Raw genomic sequence first — 22,951 nt, forward strand, 5'->3', positions numbered from 1 at the left:
AGGCCTGCTTTCCCAGGCCTGTCACGCCTGTGCGTGACTCATGCAATCTGAGATTAAAGCTGCCAGCTTCCAATTAATATCACTTGCCTCTGTTAAACCTTTATGAAACCCTCATCCACCTGTGGGGCAGGGGGCCGCAGGATTCGAAGAAAAGGGAATCCTCCTGTATTCTGACTGACTTTGCTCCCTCAACCACTGTCATCCACAACCGATTAATTTGTTATTCATTTCAGTGCTGATATTGAGTTGGAAAAATGAGCTCACGGTTGATGAACTTAAAACTGGCACTATGCTACCATGAAAGCATATTCATTGAGTGTGAAGTGGTTTGTGCCTCAAGGATGTAGGGGACAATTCTCCTAGTCCCTGCACTGCCCGAGCAACGCAGCAGGACGCAAGACATGAGAGATCGTTCCGCAGACTTTTCACTGAGCACCGTGGCCTCTGTGACTTAAGATTTTCAACATAATCAGCTCCGGGCCTGCTAGCATCTCCCCCACCACTGGGAATGGTTCACTCCAGTGGGATTTACTCGTGCTCTCCACTGACAGGCAACAGATGGAGGGAAGAAACCCATTGCAGGGCCAGGGCACATGTGCTAATCTCCGCTCCACTTAACACTATGCTGCTGGCCTCTTGGGCAAGAATAGGCCCCGCAGCCTGATTTTCAAAGTGAATCACACTGAGGTACTCTACAATGCTACAATGCACAGAATATTGGAGATTCATTCTGAAAATCATGCTGAAAAAATTATTTGTCCTATTTTCCCTCCCATTGGGGACTTAGAATTTTTTGGGAGAATCCCAGCTATCGTATTTTTGTGCTTCATTGACTACTCAGTAATGGAAAATGGAGAAATTAATTAAAAAATTAAGTGAATCATTTTATTGCTTTAAACAGATTTGAATCTAGACTAGCTTTTAAAGAAATAATTCTCTAATAGTGATGGATGGTAACATTGGTTTTCTACTCTTGCAGAAGATCTATTGTGTGATAATATTTAAGCCAGGTGTTGCTATGATATTAATAAACACGAGTCTGGTTGTCTGTGAGCTAAACCTGAAGGCGTTTATAACTGAACCAAATTGACTGTACAAAATGACAAATAAGATAGCTAAACTTAATGTAAGTTTAAATTGAACAAATCGCAACGCATTTCCCCTGAAGGAGCTGGGGACTGAAAGGCCTTTAGTAAGTACAGTAAAACTAAAGTTTATTTATTAGTCACAAGTGAGGTTTCCATTAACACTGCAATGAAGTTACTGTGAAATTCCCCTAGTCACCACACTCCAGCACCTGTTCAGGTAAACTGAGGGAGAATTTAGCATAGCCAATTCACTGAGCTAGCATGTCTTTCAGACTGTGGGAGGAAACCGGAGCACTCGGAGGAAACCCATGCAGACAACAGGGAGAATGTACAAACTTCGCACAGACAGTGACCCAACTGGGAATCAAACCCGGATTCCTGATGTTGTGAGGCAGCAGTGCTAACCACTGTGCTGCCCCAGGGAACTGGAAACTCATTAAAAACTTAACCTTTTCCAATCCCTGCTGTACATTATAGGCTTGGGTACTCTATCAATAGGATAGGAGGAATGGATGCTGCTCCACTTCACAATGGGGGGGCGGGCGGGGAAGGGGACAGAACTAACTGGCAGTGTAAATTTACTTGATCCTGATAACTTTCTTCCTGATTGCAGTAATTCCTATTTCATATGGAGGTTAAAGAAAAGTTAGCAAAATTGAATAGCTTCTTAATTAAACAAGGTGAAATAGAACCATAGAACATTACAGCACAGAAACAGGCTTTTTGGCCCTTCTTGTCTGTGCCAAACCATTTTTCTGCCTAGTCCCACCAACCTGCACCTAGACCATATCCCTCCACACCTCTCTCATCCACGTACCTGTCCAAGTTTTTCATAAATGTTAAAAGTGAGCCTGCATTCACCACTTCATCCGGCAGCTCGTTCCACACTCCCACCACTGTGTGAAGAAGCCCCCACTAATATTCTCTTTAAACTTTTCCCCTTTCACCCTTAACTCATGTCCTCTAGTTTTTTTTCTCCCCTAGCCTCAGTGGAAAAAGCCTGCTTGCATTCACTCTATCTATACCCGTCAAAATTTTATAATCTCCCCTTATTCTTCTACGCACCTGGGAATAAAGTCCTAACCTATTCAACCTTTCTCTGTAACTCAGTTTCTCAAGTCCTGGCAACATCCTTGTAAACCTTCTCTGCATTCTTTCAACCTTATTAATATCCTTCCTGTAATTAGGTGACCAAAACTGCACACAATACTCTAAATTCAGCCTCACCAATATCTTATACAACCTCACCATAACATTTCCAACTATTGTACTCAATACTTTGATTTATAAAGCCAGTGTACCAAAAGCACTCTTTATGACCCTATCTACCTGTGATGCCGCTTTAGGGAATTATGTATCTGTACTTCCAGATCCCTCGATTCTTCTACACTCTTCAGTGTCTTACCATTTATGTTGTACGTTCTACCTTGGTTTGTCCTTCCAAAGTGCAATACCTCACACTTGTCTGCATTAAACTCCATCTGCCATTTTTCAGCCCATTTTTCTAGCTGGTCCAAATCCCCCTGCAAACTTTGTATCATCAGCAAATTTGCTGATCCAATTTACCACATTATCATCAGATCATTGATATAGATGACAACCAACAATGGACCCAGCACTGATCCCTGTGGCACACCACTCGTCACAGGCCTCCACTCAGAGAAGCAATCCTCCATTACCACTCTGGCTTCTTCCATTGAGCCAATGTCTAATCCAATTTACTACCTCTCCATGTATACCTAGTGACTGAACCTTCCTAACTAACCTCCCGTGTGGGACCTTGTCAAAGGCCTTACTGAAGCCCATGTGGACAACATCCACTGCCTTCCCTTCATCCACTTTCCTGGTAACCTCTTCAAAAAACTCTAATAGATTGGTTAAACATGACCTACCACGCACAAAACAATATTGACTCTCCCTAACAAGTTCCTGACTATCCAAATATTTGTAGATCCTACCTCTTAGTACTCCTTCCAATAATTTACCTACTACTGACGTCAAACTTATCGGCCTATAATTTCCCGGATTACTTCTTGAGCCTTTTTTAAATAACGGAACCACATGAGCTATCCTCCAATCATCCGGCACCTCACCCGTGGATACCGACATTTTAAATATATATGCCAGATCCCCTGCAATTTCAACATTAGATTCCTTCAAGATCCGAGGGAATACCCTGCCCGATCCTGGGGATTTATCTACTCTGATTTGCCTCAAGACAACAAGCACCTCCTCCCCTTTAATCTGTATAGGTGTTTGCCTTATTTCCATAGACTCCATGCCAGTTTCCTTAGTAAATACGGATGCAAAAAACCTATTTAATATCTCCCCCATTTCTTTTGGTTCCATACATACCCGACAACTCTGATCTTCAAGAGGACCAATTTTATCCCTTACTATCCTTTTGCTCTTAATATACCTGTAGGAGCTCTTAGGATTATGAACAAAGAACAAAAACAGTCCAGGAAACAGGCCCTTCGGTCCAACGAGCCCGTGCCGCCATTTTAACATTACCAGTCCCCCCTCCACCCATGACCCTTATCTATGATTATGGAATTACACATTGAGGGAAACTAATTTAGGGACAATTTATTACCTCCAATCAGCCTAATAGCACATCTTTGGGGTGCGGGAGGAAACCGGAGCACCCGGAGAAAACCCACGCAAGCACGGGGAGAATGTGCAAACTCCCACAGACACTGGCCCAAATCCATGTGTCTGCACAGCAAATAGTCACTGAGCTGTCGTGTTGCCCAGCATCTGGTCCACTAACGACATAAAGCACTAGGCTACTCTCGAACATCCAAGAGCAGCCCCTAGGACAACCCATTGTGTGTATGCCCCTCGTTGGACAACAAGGCGGACCGACTTAAAACCTGTGAATTAAAAGAGAAAAACATTAGTATCATTCCTCATCCTTATACATTACATTATCCTTCACCTTGACTGCCAAAGTAAGCTCATGTCGTCTTTTAGCCCACCTGATTTCTTTCTTAAGTAGTTTCTTGTGTTTTTATACTCCTCAAGCATCTTATTTGTTCCCTATACATGTCATACATCTCTCTCTTCCTCTTTATCGGAGTTCCAATATCCCTCGAGAATCAAGGTTCCTTATTCTTATTCACTTTGCCTTTAATCCTGACAGGAACGTACAAACTCTGCACTCTCAAAATTTCTCCTTTGAAGGCCTCCCACTTACCAATCACATCCTTGCCAGAGAACAGCCTGATCCAATCCACGCTTTTTAGATCCTTTCTCATTTCTTCAAATTTGGACTTTTTCCAGTTTAGAACCTCAACCCGAGGACCAGATCAATCTTTATCCATGATCACGTTGAAACTAATAGCGTTATGATCACTGGAACTAAAGTGTTCCCCTACTCACACTTCCATCACTTGTGCTAACTCATTTCCTAACAGGAGATCTAATATTGCCTACTCTCCAGTTGGTAGCTCTATATATTGATTTAGAAAATTTTCCTAAACACATTTTATAAACTCCAACCCGTCTAGACCTTTAACAGTATGGGAGTCCCAATCTATATGTGAAAAATTAAGATCCCCTACTATCACAACTTTATGTTTCCTGCTGTTGTCTGCTATCTCTCTGCAGATTTGCTCCTCCAATTCTGGCTGACTATTGGGTGGTCTATAATACAACCCCATTAATGTGGTCATACCTTTCATGTTTCTCAGCTCCACCCATGTGGCCTCAGTAGACAAGCCCTCTAATCTGTCTTGCCTGGGCACTGCTGCAACATTATCCCTGAATAGCAATGCCACCCCCACCCTTCATCCCTCTGCCTCTATCACGTCTGAAACATCGGAACACTGGAACATTGAGCTGCCAGTCCCGCCCCTCCTGTAGCCAAGTTTCACTAATGGCTATAATGTCATAATTCCATGTATCAATCCACGCCTTCAACTCATCTGCCTTCTCCACAATACTCCTGGCATTGAAATAGACTCAACTCAGAAGATTATTGCCATCGCACTCTTTGTCTGTTCTATTTGTGATTTTGCATGAACTATTATCATTTATTTTCATCCCTGTTCCACTATCTGCTCTGACACTCCGGTTCCCATCCCCCTGCAAATCTAGTTTAAACCCTCCCCAATAACACTAGCAAACCTCTCTGCAAGTATATTGGTCCCTTTTAGTTCAGGTGGAACCCACCTGCCCCAGAAGAGATCCCAATGATCTAGAAATCTGAAACCCTGAAATGCATAAGTGTCTGCTTATCTATCCAGTATTTATCTTTTGTTCTGGTTTCTTCTGCATGGTTTGAATTGAGATTCCAAGTGAAATGTGAAAATTCCAGACATTCGATTAATCTTTCAATAAAATTTATTAAAAGAAATTCATATCATGTGTAGTCGTGGAAAAGCAAAGAAAATTTCACAGAATTCCAGCATGAACATCCTAGTCCATAAAGACGATTCCCAAACTCACTACCTGTAGCACTATAATTAGGATTTTATGGGCTTAAATTGAACTAATCCATTATAAACTTGAAAAGTGAGAACCTATATAAATAGACTTTCAAACTGACAAATTAGTATCACTTTTATTCTTAAAGGGGAACTCTATCGTTCTGTTAAAAAGGGTACATTTAATTATTTTTGAGTAAATGCCTGTGGCATATGGTGCATTAACATACTATGTTGGTGGTGCGCTAGACTGTGCTAAGTTTCCAGTCTCAATCAAAATGGTGGGCAGGCACATTATCCCAGGAAACAAGAAAAAATATTAGATGACAAGTCATGCCAGACTGCCCCAATGCTTGATGGCAGCAGTAAATGCATTACTTGCTTTACTAGATCTTCTCTGACAAAGATTGGTCTGTGACCTGTATGAACCTAACAATAAAGGGAGGAGATGAAAGCCACTGAGCCAGGGAATCCTCAGAGTTTGCAATCAATTTGGATAAATGTTTGATTTCTTCAGAACCTGGATAACATCACTTGAATCCAGTTCATTTGGAGCAAGCAGGGGATCCATTCTGAGCATTGCCTTTCTGACTTTAAGGATGGAATAATTTGATTTTTAAAAAATCAAGACAATGTCACTCCTACTTGTTCTGCATTCAGGGAAAAAAACAGAATGGTGCCATTTTTAAATTTACCATTTTAAAAATTAGATAGAGTTCCCTTTTATTTAAAGTAAAAAAATTTACTCAAAACAGTCAGGAAAATATTTCACCACTATATCTAAAATATTACAGCAATGATTTATCTGTGTATTGTTTCCTGAAGATTGTTGGATAGACAATTAACAGCAAACCATATGACACCTTCCAGAACTATGTCAATACTCACATCAACAAAACTAAATGATACTAATGCAAACTATGCTTAGCTTTCTGGCTTAAAGTCCACATTTGTCCCACAATGCATAATTGAAATGAAACTATTAAGCAAAGCACAAACCCATGAATTGCATTTGCTAAGAATTAGTAGAGCTAGTATATACACACACAACTTGAGTTACATTCACAGCAATCAGATTTTTAGGTTTTGTGGTCCAATACATTTTTGGGTACAGTATAAATAACACACATTTTAATACAATGACTTGAATACAGATTATCTAATCACAAATACAGTTTAATTTCAAACAACCACAAACAACCTGTCTAAACATCTACAGCATAGGTCTATTTATATTTGACCTGCCATTTGATTTGGTTCATATTATGAACACATTCAACCTAATTTTGTAAATTATGTAAATATAGTGAGGCATTCTTTGCAGCCTCACTGCCTCTTTTCGGTGGTCTGAAACATTACGTCCAGTGCCACTTATACAGAAGCTGTTCTACGCTAATATTTTTATCTTTAAATGTTGTTCAAATATTGTAAGTTTACACTGTCCAGAGTACCTTTTTTGTTCTGATTTAAGTTTGTGTCTGTGTTGATAACAAGGTTAGCATTTGGTAGTTCGTTGTATCAATGAATCCTTCGAGGATTAGTAGATAGCATCAAAGCGAAAGTGAGTTTAATGTTTTTGTTTATTGAGAGACTACTTTGAACAAGGAATTTTTATTTGATTCTTTCACTTTTGCCTTGTTATCCTGCCTTAGAAGTTGCCTCATATTTTCCCATGAGCACTTTAACAAGGTGGGGGAGGGGGTGTTCAGATTGGGGATAGAGAAAGATCAATCTTGGGGACCACAAGTATCTGTTGCACTTTAACTTCTGTACGTTTTCACACATTGTAATACTAATCATGTGAATAGCCTCACCACTTTGGGGACAGCACAGAAATACTGAATTGAGAACTTTTGCATGCCTTTTCCACAATATTAGTCTCAAATCAATCTTGAATTCTAAAGGTTAGAAATACTTAAAACTATGAAGTCTGTACATCTGAGTAATGCATTCTATGACTAATTATTTAATTTTTCTTCTAGCCTTGCTTTTTTAAAAACCATGCTCTAGATACTATTTAAAGAAAAACTGATCCCTTAATTTGCTGCATATTTTGTTTTGCAATGTTCTGTTTTAACAAAATGTGTCACCCTAACCACTTTACCAGACAAATTTCCAACTACTTTAAGTGGATAAAAATAGGTTCCACTGTTTCCTTTTCCCTATTCCGCCGCACCCCCTCCCCCCAAACACATACAAGGTCTGTTTAAATAGACATACTGGACCTACTTAGAACACTACAGCAATGTTCATATTTGTTCTCAAATTGAAGCACCATTGCATTTTCATCAAGACACCAATACTAAAACTAGTACTGCCCAAGATCTTCATTTCCACTAGTTGCAAGTGTGAATCTGAACATTCTTCATGGATGAAAAAACTTTGGCAAAAATGACTAGCTCCCTTGAAGTTTCTGCAGCAGATCAGACTGTCCAGGACATGCTGTACATTTACTGTTACCATTATGTTTACATTGACTCTAATGAAGAGAACACAATCTATAAGGATAAAAGTCCATCCATATCAGTCGACTGTCCAAAATAGTGTGCCAGCTGCCCACCTGTTCTGGCAGCAAAGAAGCCTGAGTTTGACTGGGTGCCTGCCAAGCTGCAGCCAGCCACCAAATCATATCTCAATGCACCTTGGCAGAATCAGGCAAGGTGGGTGTACAGTGATTTGCTTTTCAAATGGGGGACCCATCACTTGAAACAGGTGGTTGTTTTGGTCACCCAGCAGCAGGCCCCTGTACATAAGCTCTTTCATGCATTTTAAAATCATCCTTCAAGTTCAAAGAAGTCTGCCAAGTGGAACACGATGCAAAGCACCACTACTATCCCACTAGAATCACCATTATCCAGAGAGATGGGCATTACAAATTCTAGCAGTGCATTCATACCCCTCTCAATTCTCCCGATTGCCCAGTAACATATGATACACAACTGATGAAAAGGATTTAACATATTCTGTTTCACCAGCCACTCTATCTGACTTAGAGGGATCTGGCCAGATTCTAGAGATAATTATCAAATTCATTACATAAAGTAATAAATATCTTTAAAAACAATATCCTCACATGAAAGGATACATTAAATTTATATTTAAAATATAAATAAGCAAATCTCCTTTTAATTATGATACGTTTTGAAAAATTCCTTCAAAGCACTTTGTATTTGGTAGAAAAGATGGCTGTTTAGACATTCCTTTTTTGTTATTTTTGGTATGTATGCCTTTGTTATTTGAGATGGGAATAGGATGCAGCAGGATTCGAGTGCTGCAGAGAAGTGTCAAAAATATCAGTTTTCCTTTAGGCATTACAAACATAATGAGGCATATGCCAACCAGAAAGAAAATAGCTCTTCAAAAGTCCATGATAGATTGAGTAGACATCTGCTTCAGATAACCTAGATTAGGAAGGTCTGCACTCACTATACATTCTATTTTAAAACATGGATTTCCACACTCCCCTTCCCCCCTTTTAAAATCAAATTATCATCTACATGTTATTGTCTATGCACGTGCCTCATTAGGTGAGCAATATTTCTGCAGATTTTTACATTATCAATAATGTCCACCATTCGCAAAATATAAGTTTTGTGATTTTTGCACTGGGGCAACAGTAAATTATAATAGTGTTCAAATCTGCATTAATTTGCCACTGATCAAATGAGCCACACTGTGACCAAATCTAAAGGATCATTGTTCTTCTGTTTTTAGTATTAATATGTAGTGTTAATAAATGTTATCCATCTAATTAATGCCCTTACCATGGAATTTCACAACAAACTTGCCCCCTTAGAACTGTAAACTCAATGCCTAATTCCCGATTGAAGGGGCTGAATTGCCCTGTTTCAGCTGCTACCTCCTTCGATTGCAGTGATCTTGTCAGTTCAAGTGAATACATGTCCAGAAACCAGCAGATTGGTGCTGTTCTATAGACTTCCCAATAACAGACTAATCCCTTTATATGTGGCCAGCTGAAATGGAGTTCAAATACGGGGCGCTTTGATTTGCTTCAGTATCGGCCCAACAGTGGAAAAAGAGTTAACCACTGAAGGGCTGCCTGCAATACGGAAATACCAATTACTATGGGTGACTTGTGTATTTAAAGTGGCATTATATAATTCAAATAATTTATGTCAGCCTCCTTCACCAGGGTATAAGAAGGGATCAAATTCTTCACAAGGGTTAAATAATAAAGCCATGGGTACAAGAAGGCAGTAGAGTAGAAACTGTGGAGAAAGTTTCACACTAGATTCTCTAATCCCTAAAATCTTGCCTCCCATCTTTTCCAACTTAAGGGCAAATGACCGGAGACACTTTGGGATTGTTTGCATTTCAGTTCTGCTGCCTGGTGCCTCAAACATTGTTCTAGCATTCCTGGTTATAAACGAAGTGCAGAACCACCAAGGCTGGTAGTTTGGAAGATCTAACAAGAATTGTTCTTCTCAGTAGCTGCTCCGAATAAGTCCCTGCTGCTTGACATTTGGTTCTGTAGCCAGAGTAACAGCCTGCTTGGGCAACCCATCAACACCGGTGTGGGTGTCGCGGAATACGCACGTGCCCATTATCTCAGTAAATGTCATGCATGAATATGCTCTTCGTTCTTTATATTACTTAATTGCTAATAAGTTTAATGCATTGTATGGTTCCACAAATCAAAGATTATCTTTACAGGTTTTCTGACAGTTGACATTGTAATACCTTGAAGTTATCTACAGTCTTTAACCTCTTACCTTCCTGACTACAAAGGGCAATATGAATGTAGGACAAACAGTATAGATCACTTTTGGATGGATTTTTTTGAAATACCAAAAATTTTTTAAAGTACTTTGAAAAGGCCAAATTTCTAAAGGTGTTTGGACCCAACCAGATGATGGTCTTTGCTACAAAATTTTCTATTTTTATTGCTCAAAACAATTAGGTTGATGACAACTAAAAACAATTTTATGGATGCTACATTACTGAGTGATGATGCAGATTAAATGGAGAGAAAGAGTTAATCAGGTCAATCATCGACCTGTAACATTAACTCTGTTTCCTTCCGCAGATGCAGCATGATCTTGAATAGATCTACAATGCAGAAGGAGGCCATTTGATCCATCACATCTGCACTGACTGTCCAAAAGAACTTCTTACCCAGGCCCACTCCTACCTCCCTATTTCTATAACCCAGCACATTTGCCATGGCCAATCAGCCTAACCAACACATCTTTGGACAATAAGGGACAATTTAACATGGCCAATCCCCTAACCTGCACATTCTTGGATGTGGGAGGAAACTAGAGCCCCCAAAAGAAACCCACACAGACATGGGGAAAACATGCAAACTCCACACAGTCACCCAAGGCTGGAATTGAATCCAGGTCCCTGATGCTGTGAGGCAGCAGTGTGAACCACCATGCTGCCGAGTGTCTGTCATTTTTGTTTCTATTTCAAATTTCCAGCATCCAGCTTTCGTGTTGATATAGATTTTATTCTGCTTGCTGCACTCAGTTCCTGTTTTCATGCAGTGTTATGGGTGGAGCCACCCAAAGACTGAGACACTTCCTCACAGGGTTGAAAGTCAATTAGAAAGATAATCATACATAGGCAGCAAGTTCTATCAGTCACGTGTAGTACAGAACTTGAATATTGCTGAAAAGGGAGACAGGTTGCTGAAAATGTTTATCTTGTATTCATTAGGACAATGCAAGAATACCAAATTTCAAACAATCCCAGTAATTTATACTACAGAGGAAAAGGGGTGCCGATTGGTTTGCAAGTAAATTCTGGCTAAGGCATTGCCATGGAAAATGTAATTGCTCCCCATGCACCTGGCTAATTCAAGAAAAAGCTGCAAGGCTTGAACATAATCCTTTAGTATGCTTAACCCATTATTCAAAACATTGAGACACTTTGCCTTTTCAGGGTGATTTGAGGCAGAATGTGCACTTTTCAGTTCAAAAGAGGCGACGATTGACCCATTTGTGAGATACACAGCAACCAGTGATCTGATCAGATATCCACTGTCCCACCAAATAGTTCTTATGTGCTCTATTTCTGCAACAAGCTGGCAAACTGAGCAAATGGCTAGTGTCCTTTTTAAGAATGCCATTTCTCACTGCAACTATATAGTAGGTGCACAAGTGGTGTTTTCCACTATTTGGATGTTGCCATCAGTCCAAAAAGAATTTATACTTATCACACAACTGAGCAACATCATGCATGAGGGGCTAGATAGCCTACTCCTATTTCTTATGTTTATGAATTTCAGCACTAGTGCAATACCAGGTATGTAGGTCGTGTGTCCCAACAATTAGCTGATCAATACAAACTGCATGTTCCCTTGGTTGTTCACAATAGACAGAGTACACACATACTGAACCACTTTGCACTTGTAAAACCCAATCCTGAGTGTGCCAATAGCTTCACTAACAAAAGTTTAGGAAAATCAGTTAAGATTGTAATATGGCTCATTTATGCTTGCATGAAATGACATATGCTGGGACCTATTCTGTGCAAATAAAATGAATATACCCAAGCTTTGTGCTTTTTAGTTACCGAGGAGCTCAGGGACTCTTTAGTTCTCTGTTGCTTTCTCCATAGTAATGAGTCAGCCACTGCAAGTTGACTTCCCAACCAATCAGTAGTCTTTTGTGTGACAGTTTGCAATTTGGTATTCTTGTGCTTGTTCTGATGAGTGCAAGACAAAAAGCTTTGGTAATATGTCTCTCTTTTCAGCAATATTTAAGCCACATGTTTTATTACATTAATGGAGAACTTTTGCCCGGAATTGGTGGATGAGCCAGGATGACCAGAAAATTGGGAAAACATCAGGATGTTTGCCCTCAAAAAGATACATTTAAATTTTGATGCAAATGTTGGCGCTATCAAAAAGATGACACCACTAGCAATAAAAATACAAAAGATTGTGTTTTAGTGCCTATGCTAACCATCTGTAATTAAAGATTGAGATACCGAGTGAGGATCAAGCCCAATTTTAATGGATTGCATGTAGTCGATTTGGCAATGTTTACTCAACTAATTGCAAAACAAGATGTGTTTTTTTGTTGTTGGTTCATCAACATGACAACAGAGAACAGCTCGTCTTGACTCATGATTTGTATATCTAATACAACAAAATTAGTTGTCTTAGTTTCCTGCAAATTTGAATTCCCTCACCAAAATAGCACATCTCTCATCATCCAGTTCTGATTAATGTTAAAGAAAACCTCAAAAAACTATTCATTGTTAATTTCTGAGGTCCTAGCAGATCAAAATTTAAGAACAGGCTTTTTTTTTTAAACCAGAAGAAACAGTTGATAAGAATAAAAATGCAGCCTACTGTAGGCTATGAGTTAGACTGTTATCAGTCAATATTCATTTTGCAGTTGAATTCCAATATATCTAAATCAGCATGCACTATAATTGATAAGTTGTTCTCTTGATGTCTAATAGGACTAATTCCTGACCACTTAACTAGAGTAGGGACAATCTACTAAAAATAATATTGAGTTTTACTATATATATATGTATATCTATATATATATATTTTTGTTTGCAATAGGTGCCAAACTGCTTGTAACTTTTGTTAATTCACAGATTGAAGATATTAGTATCTAATCAGTACTAATACTGTAACACCTGCCATTTCAAGGCTTTGTGATGAATATGTGAGCTTTACAACCGTGTTAAATGTTCAATCAGATTCTGCTCTTCCTTTGATTTCTCCATTCCGTCGATGATATAATCTGGTTTCTCAATACTCGCCATGGCAGCACTGCTATTTCCTCCAAGTAGTGAAGCTTCTTTGGCTTTGTCTTCCTTCATTTTGTCTTGCAATCGTGCAGCTTCCTCAAACGTTTGGGTCAGGGGTCTCCCAAGGGTTTCCGGGAGCAAAAGGGTCAATAAGCCAGTCAGAATGGTCATGATTCCAACAATCAGCTACCATAAAGGGATAAGGAAGACATCAGTATTTTTTTTTAAATGGCCACTGTTAAATTTATTACATATTTTAAATCTTAAAAGAAATCCAATACCATCACACTTGTGTTTATTGTCCTCATTATTTATCATTAGAAAAGAAAACATTAATAATAACTGCTAAAATGTTGAAGCTACACAAGGTGGACCAGCAGCATTGCACATTAGTATTACACTGCCTCAGGAACAAGGTTTAGAATAATACAAGTCTGCAAAGCTGATTGTTTCTAACTATGGGAAATTGCCACTGTCACACACTCTCTCCAACTTAATCAAAGAGCAACACTGGCTGCATTAGCCGTGGGCGCAAGACCCATAACGGCTCCTAAATCAGACAAGAGATTTGTGCTGGCAACATCTCAGTTTGACAGTATTTCTGCTTCCCATCAGCAATATAATCAGGATCGTACCCAACAAGGGCAAGAACCAGATTTCCACAAATTTAACTACATTTTAATTTAATTAATGGGTTTGACATCATAACATTCATCCATGCTGTCTCTTCTACACCCCCTTCCCTGACAGTGTGACATCACGCTGGTGCGAATCACTACTGGTTTGTAAAAACGAAAGCCATTTGTGACAAATATGCTAGGAGTGTGTTGCTACCTGTATGCCCCAGGGATTTGAGAGACATGCCTGGGCAAAACCTCTTGCAATGCCTCTTCAGGGTACTGGCAAGGTGGCACTGCCAAGGAGGCATTGTCAAAGAGGCGTATGCAGGAGGGGGCATTTACTGCGGTAGCGTGGCAGAGCATGCCATATTGCGGTTGAGCGCGAGTCCAAGAGCATGGAATGATGGTTGAGTGGAAGTCCAAGCTCCTGCTCTGCCATGGTGGAGCGCAAGTCCAAGCTCGCAGAGCATTGGTTGGAGAGTGGCAGTTGAAGTTTAAGGGCATTTTCATCATTCTCCCTTGTACAAAGTTTAATCTGAAGAAAACAATATTGTTACTTTCACCTGCGGAGTAATTGTTGAGCCGCGCAGTTATTACAATTACTCTCCTGCATTGCGGGGTATTCTCTTTCTGCGTGTGATGGTTGGGGGTGTTTCCCTTGTCCGCCAGGGGCATCCTGATGACAGTGGGAGGGAGGTGCTCCCAATGTCCATGGGGTGGGGAGTGCTTTAAATTTAACTGTGAGATTTTTAAATGGCACCCCAATCTCAGAGTCTCGGTGTTGCTGGTGCGTTTGGGCTTTGTCCCTGCAGCTGGCTGGGATCCTCGCCAACGCTCTTGAAATTGCTTAGGATGAAATTAAATTAGGTGAGAAAAAGCAGCTGTGAAGCCAGCGGGTTTCATATAGCTTTTCTCGCCTGATCCAGCATTGTGTAAATTTGGAAAGATTGCACCCATTGAATCCACTTTCATCTGTGAAAACAAGCAAAAAAAAAACTCCCAAAATATTAATCTAAAGCTCTTCATCACGATTGCATTCCACAGATTATGATTACATGGTGCCAACCATGATTTTACATGAGAGATTTCAATATAAATACTGGGAGCGCATGGAGGATGCCTCATAGAGGGTGCCTCATGGAGGGACTTATTATGAGTTGTGTCTGGAGCTTGTCTGCTGGGAAAGTGAAACCACTTCTGTGGAGTTATGGAACTGTCATAGAGACTCATATTTCTAGGGACAGGAGGTGGGGAGGTCTGGCCTGCAGGTTTAGAAATCCTATCACTGTCCTATAGATGTAGCCAGATTGAGCAGCTGCAGAGCTGAAACAGCAGAGTTAAATCTTTAATAAGGCCTTGAGTGATTGACTTAGATAGGAATTTCTCTATGTCACATGGGTTGACTGGTAGAATACTAATTCAGCTAATACTGGTTGATGTGCTCATTCACTGAACTCTCTCTGGCTGACCCCCTCTTTAACCAGGTCTTTAGCTGTGACAGAGACGTTGAGAGGGTTTGTACATGGGTGACAGTCAGTCCTGAAAGGACAAGATCCCAAATACACCTGATGACTCCACCAAGTACGAGCAGTTCATAGAGGTCCACCAACAGGTCAAGGTCGCTTACTGAACCATAGGAAAGCCCAGTGTACCCGTGGATTCCTTTGAGAGTAATGCAAATTTGCAGATGGTCAGAGTGCATGGTTTCCTCCCACAGTCCAAAGATGTGCACGTTAGGTGCACTGGCCATGCTAAATTGCTGCTTAGTGTCCTGGGATTGTAGGTTAAAGGGATTGGCAGGGTAAATAAGTGGGGTTACAGGGGTAGTGTCTGGATGGGATTGTTGTCGGTGCAGACTCGATGGGCCAAATGACCTCCTTCTGCACTGTAGGGATTCTATGATTCTACATCGCAGGTGAGACATGCAGCCAACACCAAGCTACATAAATGACAGGTCAGTTGCCCGAGTGTGACACCTTAGCGATTACTCTAAACCTCCCCTATGCCCCAGAGCATGAGGATGTTCAGCCAAGCCACTCCTGTGACTCAGGGTGTGGGGGTGGGGGAGGAATGCTCGAGGTCAGTTCCAAGCCACCAGTACCGCTGCCTGCAGGTGCTTTGCGAAACTCCCCGTACACCCTGGTATAACTTTCACATGGTGCCTTATCACTTTGTCCCCTCTTAGTACTTAGTTTGCCAAGTCGCCACTTTTTAGAACCTGTATGTGTGACTTCCGGTAGGGATCTTGAACAGCCGTTGAATCAACATCCTAACCCACTAATGAGATGCTAAGGAGGCTATTTGAATATGGGCTTCCCGCCCGTTCTAGTCATGAATCCACTGAGGGCCAACAAAGCAGCCTACAAGGGTCACAACAGGTTTGGCGCTTGGCTCAAAGCCGGTTTTTCTACCGACTCCTGATTCTCTGGGCGATTGCAATGCTTGCTGGGAGCTAGCAGACCTGGAGAATACCCCAATAATAGCTAACTTTTAATTAAAAATCTTATTACCTGTGGCAAAAAGATCCACACTGATGAAAGGAGAACACAAAAAGGCGCCACTGTGCTTCCAACCCGAGCCATCATACTCCCACTACCAACAGCCAATGAACTGAAAGAAACAATTTTCACCATTATTTTGTAGCTTTTATCCAGAATTATTCAAAATAGGTTAAACTGCAGCAGCTAGAGTTCACACAGATTTGATGGTTGACAGAACCCCTGAAGACTTAACCTAACAGTAGCTGTTTAAATAATCTGCAATATCTTCCAATCAAGTTATGAAATTGGGAGAACTCCACAAAAGTTCGGGTCAATGGCGGTTATCTTGATTTCTCCCAAATTCCCAATCACCTCTAATCTGGGTACTTGGTCAACCTATCATCTTAATCCACTGATACTGACTTCTAGTAAAATATACCTTATGACCGGAGTACTTTTAGCATTTTCTGTTCCTGTTTCATATTTCCAACATATGCAGTCTCACTGAGAGGATTCTGTCCACAAAGATCCCTGCATTATGGAAGTCTGAAGACTCTCATAATTTGCTTTGTTAACGTTAGCAACAAATTTTTGGAAAAACTCATCCGGTTCACTAATGTTCTTCAGGGAAGGAAAGCTGCCGTCCTTACCTGGTCTGACCTACATGTGACTCCAGAGCCGCAGCAATGTGGTTGGCTCTCAAAGGGCAATTAGGGATGAGCAATAAATGCTGGCCAGCCAACAACAATGTTCTCACAAATTAATGAAAGAAAAGTAAAATTCTGCAGATGCTGGCAATTTGATATAACTGATATTGATGGGAATACTCAGCAAGCCAGGCAGCCTCTGTGGAGAAGAAAGTGTTAACTGGCCAGGTTTTCCTTTCAGAGCCAGGAAAAGGATGTCTTCCAGGTCCTCCCGGGTGAAGGGGTGGAGGTAAGTGGGACAAAAAGCAGTCGCAGGCCCTGATTTTCACAGGGCAGCCTGTTAATTGACTGGAGCGCAGATTGGGCAACAATTAGCTGCCATGGGAGCTGGAATGGAGGTGGGACTGAGTGTAGATAGGCCCAATTCAAATATACCATGACTGTCACTAATGATGCTGTTGTTTTACTCCATGAATTACACTAGCAGACATGTAACAGTGAAGGCAGAGAGCTGGAGCTCAGGACAGACTTGCTGCTCACTTCACAGAAGTCCATCTTGACACAGTGAGGGAGAGGAGGGAGGTCCTCTTTCCAGGGAGGTGGCAGGAGAAGGCCACTCTCCAAAACCAAGAATATAGAAATCAAAGTCTTTGACACGGATAGGACACAAAAGTGCAGTCAGTAAAAAAAACTGGATTCAGCGCTGGAAAAAGAACTTTGCAAGGTGAGTGAATGCCAGAGCCTCAGGATTGGTCTTTGGGTATTCATCCTCCAACAACTATGTGAGCTGGGGAGCCTGGGGCCAAATGCTACTCCTGAATAGTGTCCAGGGTATCTATTGAGCCCTCAACTAGTCTCTGAGCCCTAGCACTGTTTAAAAACTTGCCAACACTGATGCATGTAACTCCCTATCTCAACTAGTCTCCCAACACCAGGTTAAAGTCCAACAGGTTTATTTGGTAGCACCTGTTGAACTTTAACCTGGTGTTGTGAGACTACTTACTGTGCCTACTCCAGTCCAACGCCAGCAGCCCCACATCATATCGCAATGGACCATAGAGATCACCAGTACACCTCATCGCTTTCTCTCTCATCCTTGCAAGAAGAAAGGAATTTTAATGTCTGGGAAAGAGCACTGAAAGAACAAAGAATGCCCAATTAAGCATAATTACTGCTTTAGAGGAAAGGAACTCAGGAGGTCACTATGTGGCTCCCCAGGGAAGGAGAGATGGGCATTCCTGGTGGAGAGATATTGCAATCTGTAGATGTACTCCTCCCTAACTGACAGCTTAGGAAAGATAACTTGATTGGGAGGCCTCTGAACTGCAGAGGTTTCTGAACTCCAAGACTAGTTCTCATGATCATTTTGAGTCTGCCACACGTTCTGCCATCGAGGAGCAAGTACAGATTCCTGTATCTGCACTGGGGCAAAAGCTGGCATCAGAGCAAGCTACAACTTACAAGTACTTCCTCCATCACTCTGATACTGTCACCTCAGTGCATCCTTGCATATGATTAAACAATGTGACACACTGGTTAATAAGCAGGAGGAGGTGACAGAGGCAATTATGGGAAGCCCCCTCAAAGTATGGAGGACAGACACAGCCATGCTCAGGTAAACAGGGATGCAGGGCCTCAGAAGTCACAACAAAGCAGTTCTACTTAAGACCAATAGCAACAGATGCACTCACACTTGTCAGAGACATTCCCAAGGCAGTGCATAATCATTGGACTGCACACTCAGCCTATCAGCTCACATGCATGATCATAAATGTGGATCTTGAGCTCACGAGTTCCTCCATAGAGTGGCCAATTTCATTGAGTGCTACCACGTGGCTCTGAATGGGTGCAGCAGCAGCACATTGACAGGCACAGAATGCATACAGCCACACTCTGTGGCCTTGACCAGTCAGTTTTGTTGACAGTTCAGAGATGCCTGGACAAATATCATTTGTGCCAGTGACTGGTACTTCTCTGTATCCATCCAGAGTCATGATGTGGAGATGCCAGCGTTGGACTGGGGTGAACACAGTAAGAAGTCTGACAACACCAGGGTTAAGTCCAACCAATTTATTTGATAGTAAACTTGCAAGCTTTTGGGGTTTGCCCCTTCGTCAGGTGAATGGAGTGTTCTGGCCTCAGACAGAGCATATAGACCATCCTAATGTGACGGTCTCAACAGGGGTCTTGGGTTCATGTCGCACTATCTGTAACCCCCATGACTTGCCTGGGTTTGCAAAACCTCACTTACTGTACTGTCTGGAGATAATACACATCTCTTTAACCTGTGCTTAATGCTCCTTCCACACACATTGTTGGCCCCTTTAAGACTTGAATAGCAGGTTAGGTGTAAAGACTCGCATTCTAATCAGTAATGCTGTCTATGCTGTTATATGCTCTGTCTGAGGCCAGAACTCTCCATTCACCTGATGAAGGGGCAAACCCCGAAAGCTTGTGAGTTTACTATCCAATAAATCGGTTAGACTAAACCTGGTGTTGTCAGACTTCTTACTGTGTCCATCCAGAGTGCCATCCAAGGGCTTTGGTCATAACCATGGAGGACGAGGATTTCATGGGGCACCAGATCATCACTGGTTTCATTGGCCCCTCTGACAGAGGCTATTTTTGCAGCAGGGCAGAATAATGGAGATTGCCAATGCTGTTGTACCTGCCTCTGGAGGTCTCATAATCAGGATGACTGCTATGTGAATCTTAGGGCAAGTAGAAAAAAGCAATCAGGCTGCCTCCACCTCATCTGAAACCAATGTGTAGGAAAGGCCACCATGTCAGGCAGAGCACTGAGTGGTTTACTGGGGATTTATCTTAGCTGTGAACGTGCAATTTTTCACTCCATACAAGTATTGACACATGACATCAGACATATGAGTTTCCATTCTTTAATGGCTAGACAGGAAAGTAGGAAAAGGTGGTGAAGGGGAGCAAGTATCCTTGAAGGAGAAAAAGTGCACTCCTCACTGGCAGTAAGAACATATCCGTTCCAGGCTGCATTTTCAATGGAAGAGTTTTCACAGGCAGTTCAAAGTGAGGTCTAGATCATGCTGTCCTCGTGAATTAGAGTTCAGATGAAACGTGCCAGGATCAGATGATCTTTGAAGTTGGCGAGTGACTCCCTACGTTGCTGAGTGTATTTTGACCACTTTCCCTACAACCTGCACTCTTCTGATGACTCCTGTGTGCCACTGACTGAGTTCCCCTTTTGGCCATTCTCCCTTTTATGTGCCAGACTAATTTCAGGAGGCAGCTTTGACTGGCTCCCCACAGCCTTGAAACACCATGCACCTAGCTTGCCCTGAAACAGCGCACAACCCATCCACCCACAAAATCCTAAACTAGCCCTCTACGAGCTCTCATAAGTTTGTAAGATATAGGAGCAGAATTAGACCATTCAGTCCATCAAGTCTGCTCTGCAACTCAATCATGGCTGATACGTTCTTCCCCAATTAACTGTCTTCTCCCCATAACTTCTCAATGAGCTCCTTAACTAACTGAATTGAACTTATTGCCAAATCCAGCAGGATTTCTGCACCAGCTTTCCTCTGATTGGATTAAATTTGCTGGCAACAGGAAGCCAACATGCCAGCCAGTGCCACTATTTTCAGCAACAGTTTGCTTACACTCCTGCCCGCAGAAGAACCTAAAACCTGCCTAACATTTCAGGTCTGTGACCGGGATTCAAAGCTGTGTATAGAAAGAAGTGTAAGAGAGAGCCAGTAATATTGGCTGTTTGGGTAGCAAAGAGCTGTGCCAAAGTCAACAACTTCATGAGTGGAGGGAAAAATCAAATATCTGTGCCTCTTTTATAGTCCTTTGAAGGGATGAAGTAGAACATAAAGACTGTACTTTCCAAGATGCCTAGCCACCTGAAATAAAACATTATTTCTATATTACGTGGTTTATCAATCTTGGTCATTGCAATGCTCTAAGTGGTGCATTCCACCTAGTTTCCAACGTGCTTTTTGGCATCTTAAATAGGGTAGCTTCCTAATATATTCTTATCTCAAACCAATTGAAGCACAGTGTTTGTACCACTTACCGTATTATAGTTGGGTATAGCTCAGCAGTGTACAGATAAATCAACCCAAATGCTACAGCAATGGCAAATTTTCCAATCATGCTTACAGTGATAGACAGTGCCTCAATGTCCTGTATAAAATAGAAAAGATATATTCAGTGTCATTTCTCCAAAACATTTCCTCCCTGAAACTACGTTGTACTCCAGCAACTGCCTCATCTTCAAGCATGCTACACAGGAAGGCCAGATAGATTTCTGAATGAGGAAGAAATTCAGAAGACAGTCTTTTGGGCAACTCCCACTTCCTGTTTAGAGATCACTTTAAGTGCATCATTGGCAGCAGCTGGAGTTAGATTCGCTGTTAGAAGGTGGCCTTGGAAAACAGCGATGAGAGGGAAGAAGTAAGGTTAAACCAGGACAAAAAAAACACAAATTGATAGGCATGGATGTGTAGGAATTAGAACAAGTTACACTTGTAACATGGATGGGAACTTATAGCATCATAGAATTCCTACAGTGCAGAAGGCCCATCAAGTCTGCACTGACAACAATCCCACCCAGGCCCTATTCCCATAACCTATATATTTACACTACTAATCCCCCGACATCAAGTGGCTATTTAGCATGGCCAATCCACCTAACCTGCATATGTCTGGAGTGTGGGAGGAAACCAGAGCACCCAGAGGAAACTCACACAGACATCAGGAGAATGTGCAAACTCCACACAGACAAATCACCCAAGACTGGAATTGAACCTGGATCCCTGGAGTTGAGAGGCAGCAGTGCGAACCACTGTGCCATCGTGCCACTCCTGACTATCATTATATCTCATTTGCCAGTCAAATTAAAGGGGGCTTTAGCTAAGCTTCATATTAGCAAGAGGGAACAGATATAAAACCTTAAAAAAAGCCATTTACTAAATTGTCAAATATGAATTAATTGCATAAACAAGGGGAATGGAATAATTCAGTTGCATTAACTCCTGGGCCTCATCTACATGGTGGTCCCTGAAGCCAATGCGAAGTGACAGGTGGGCTGAAGTGGAATGTTAGACAAGACAGACTGGCTCCTTGAGAGAATTAAAAGAAAAAGTTGAACAACTTATTCCTTGGGCCTATATTGTGCCAGCTGCATCAACCAGGTTATAGCGATGCCGGCAGAAATACATGTTCAGGTTTTCTTCAAAAGAACAGATATGTCTTAATCAGTTTTTTTTATAGTTACTGAACTATTGTCTCAATTGTAGAAATACAGGCCAGGATTTTCATGCCCTCTCATGGCAGGACCCATTGCCACAGGAGATGTGGCAGGCCAACCAAGGTCCAGGCACGCTGGACTTGTTTAAGGTTTACTTAGATAGGCACATGAGTGAAACTGGGATGGAGGGTTATAGAAGATGGTATTAAAAAGGGTCAGAGCCTCGGGACGACACTGGAAATGTAATATTACATGTTAATGTTTTGTCTCTTTTAATCCACAGGTGTCGGTCCACCTTGTTGTCAAACGAGGGGCATGCACACGGTGGGTCGTGCGTGGGCTGCTCTTGGAGGTTGAGAGTGGCCTAGTACTACGTGTCGTTGTGTGTGCTTAATCCTGGACCAGCAGACAGGCACCACAACAGCTCAGTGACTATCACTGCTAGTTGTGCAGATACATGGATTTGGGCCTGTGTCTGTGGGAGTTTGCGCATTCTCCCTGTGGTTGCGTGGGTTTCCTCCGGGTGCTCTGGTTTCCTCCCACACCCCAAAGATGTGCTCTTAGGCTGATTGGTGTACCAAATTGACACTATTCTCCCCTGAATCTGGCTACATTAGGGGTACCATTCACATATACATGGGGCAGGGTAGGTGTAGGAAAATGCTTTGTTGAAATGACAGCGTGGGCTCGTTGGGCTGAAGGGCCTGTTTCCCGTGCTG

At 41.8% G+C, this 22,951-nt stretch overlaps 1 protein-coding gene across 2 annotated transcripts in view; it reads right to left on the bottom strand.

The window, feature by feature from the left end:
- Positions 1-5,417: 5,417 nt before the first annotated feature.
- The window catches only part of slc22a16 (solute carrier family 22 member 16), a 114,858-nt gene continuing 97,324 nt past the window's right edge, over positions 5,418-22,951 (bottom strand). For both annotated transcript variants that reach the window (XM_080192901.1, XM_080192902.1), the window contains 3 exons: positions 21,057-21,166; positions 16,386-16,485; positions 5,418-13,441 (listed from right to left, as the gene is read on the bottom strand). In XM_080192901.1, the coding sequence (XP_080049027.1) occupies positions 13,178-13,441; positions 16,386-16,485; positions 21,057-21,166 (474 nt within the window). In that variant the 3' untranslated portion in view covers positions 5,418-13,177. The remainder of the gene's footprint in view (positions 13,442-16,385; positions 16,486-21,056; positions 21,167-22,951) is intronic.

The sequence above is a fragment of the Carcharhinus amblyrhynchos genome, chromosome 7 (genome assembly GCF_965287045.1).
Source record: "Carcharhinus amblyrhynchos chromosome 7, sCarAmb.v2.hapA, whole genome shotgun sequence".
In the NCBI taxonomy this organism is placed as follows: domain Eukaryota; kingdom Metazoa; phylum Chordata; class Chondrichthyes; order Carcharhiniformes; family Carcharhinidae; genus Carcharhinus; species Carcharhinus amblyrhynchos.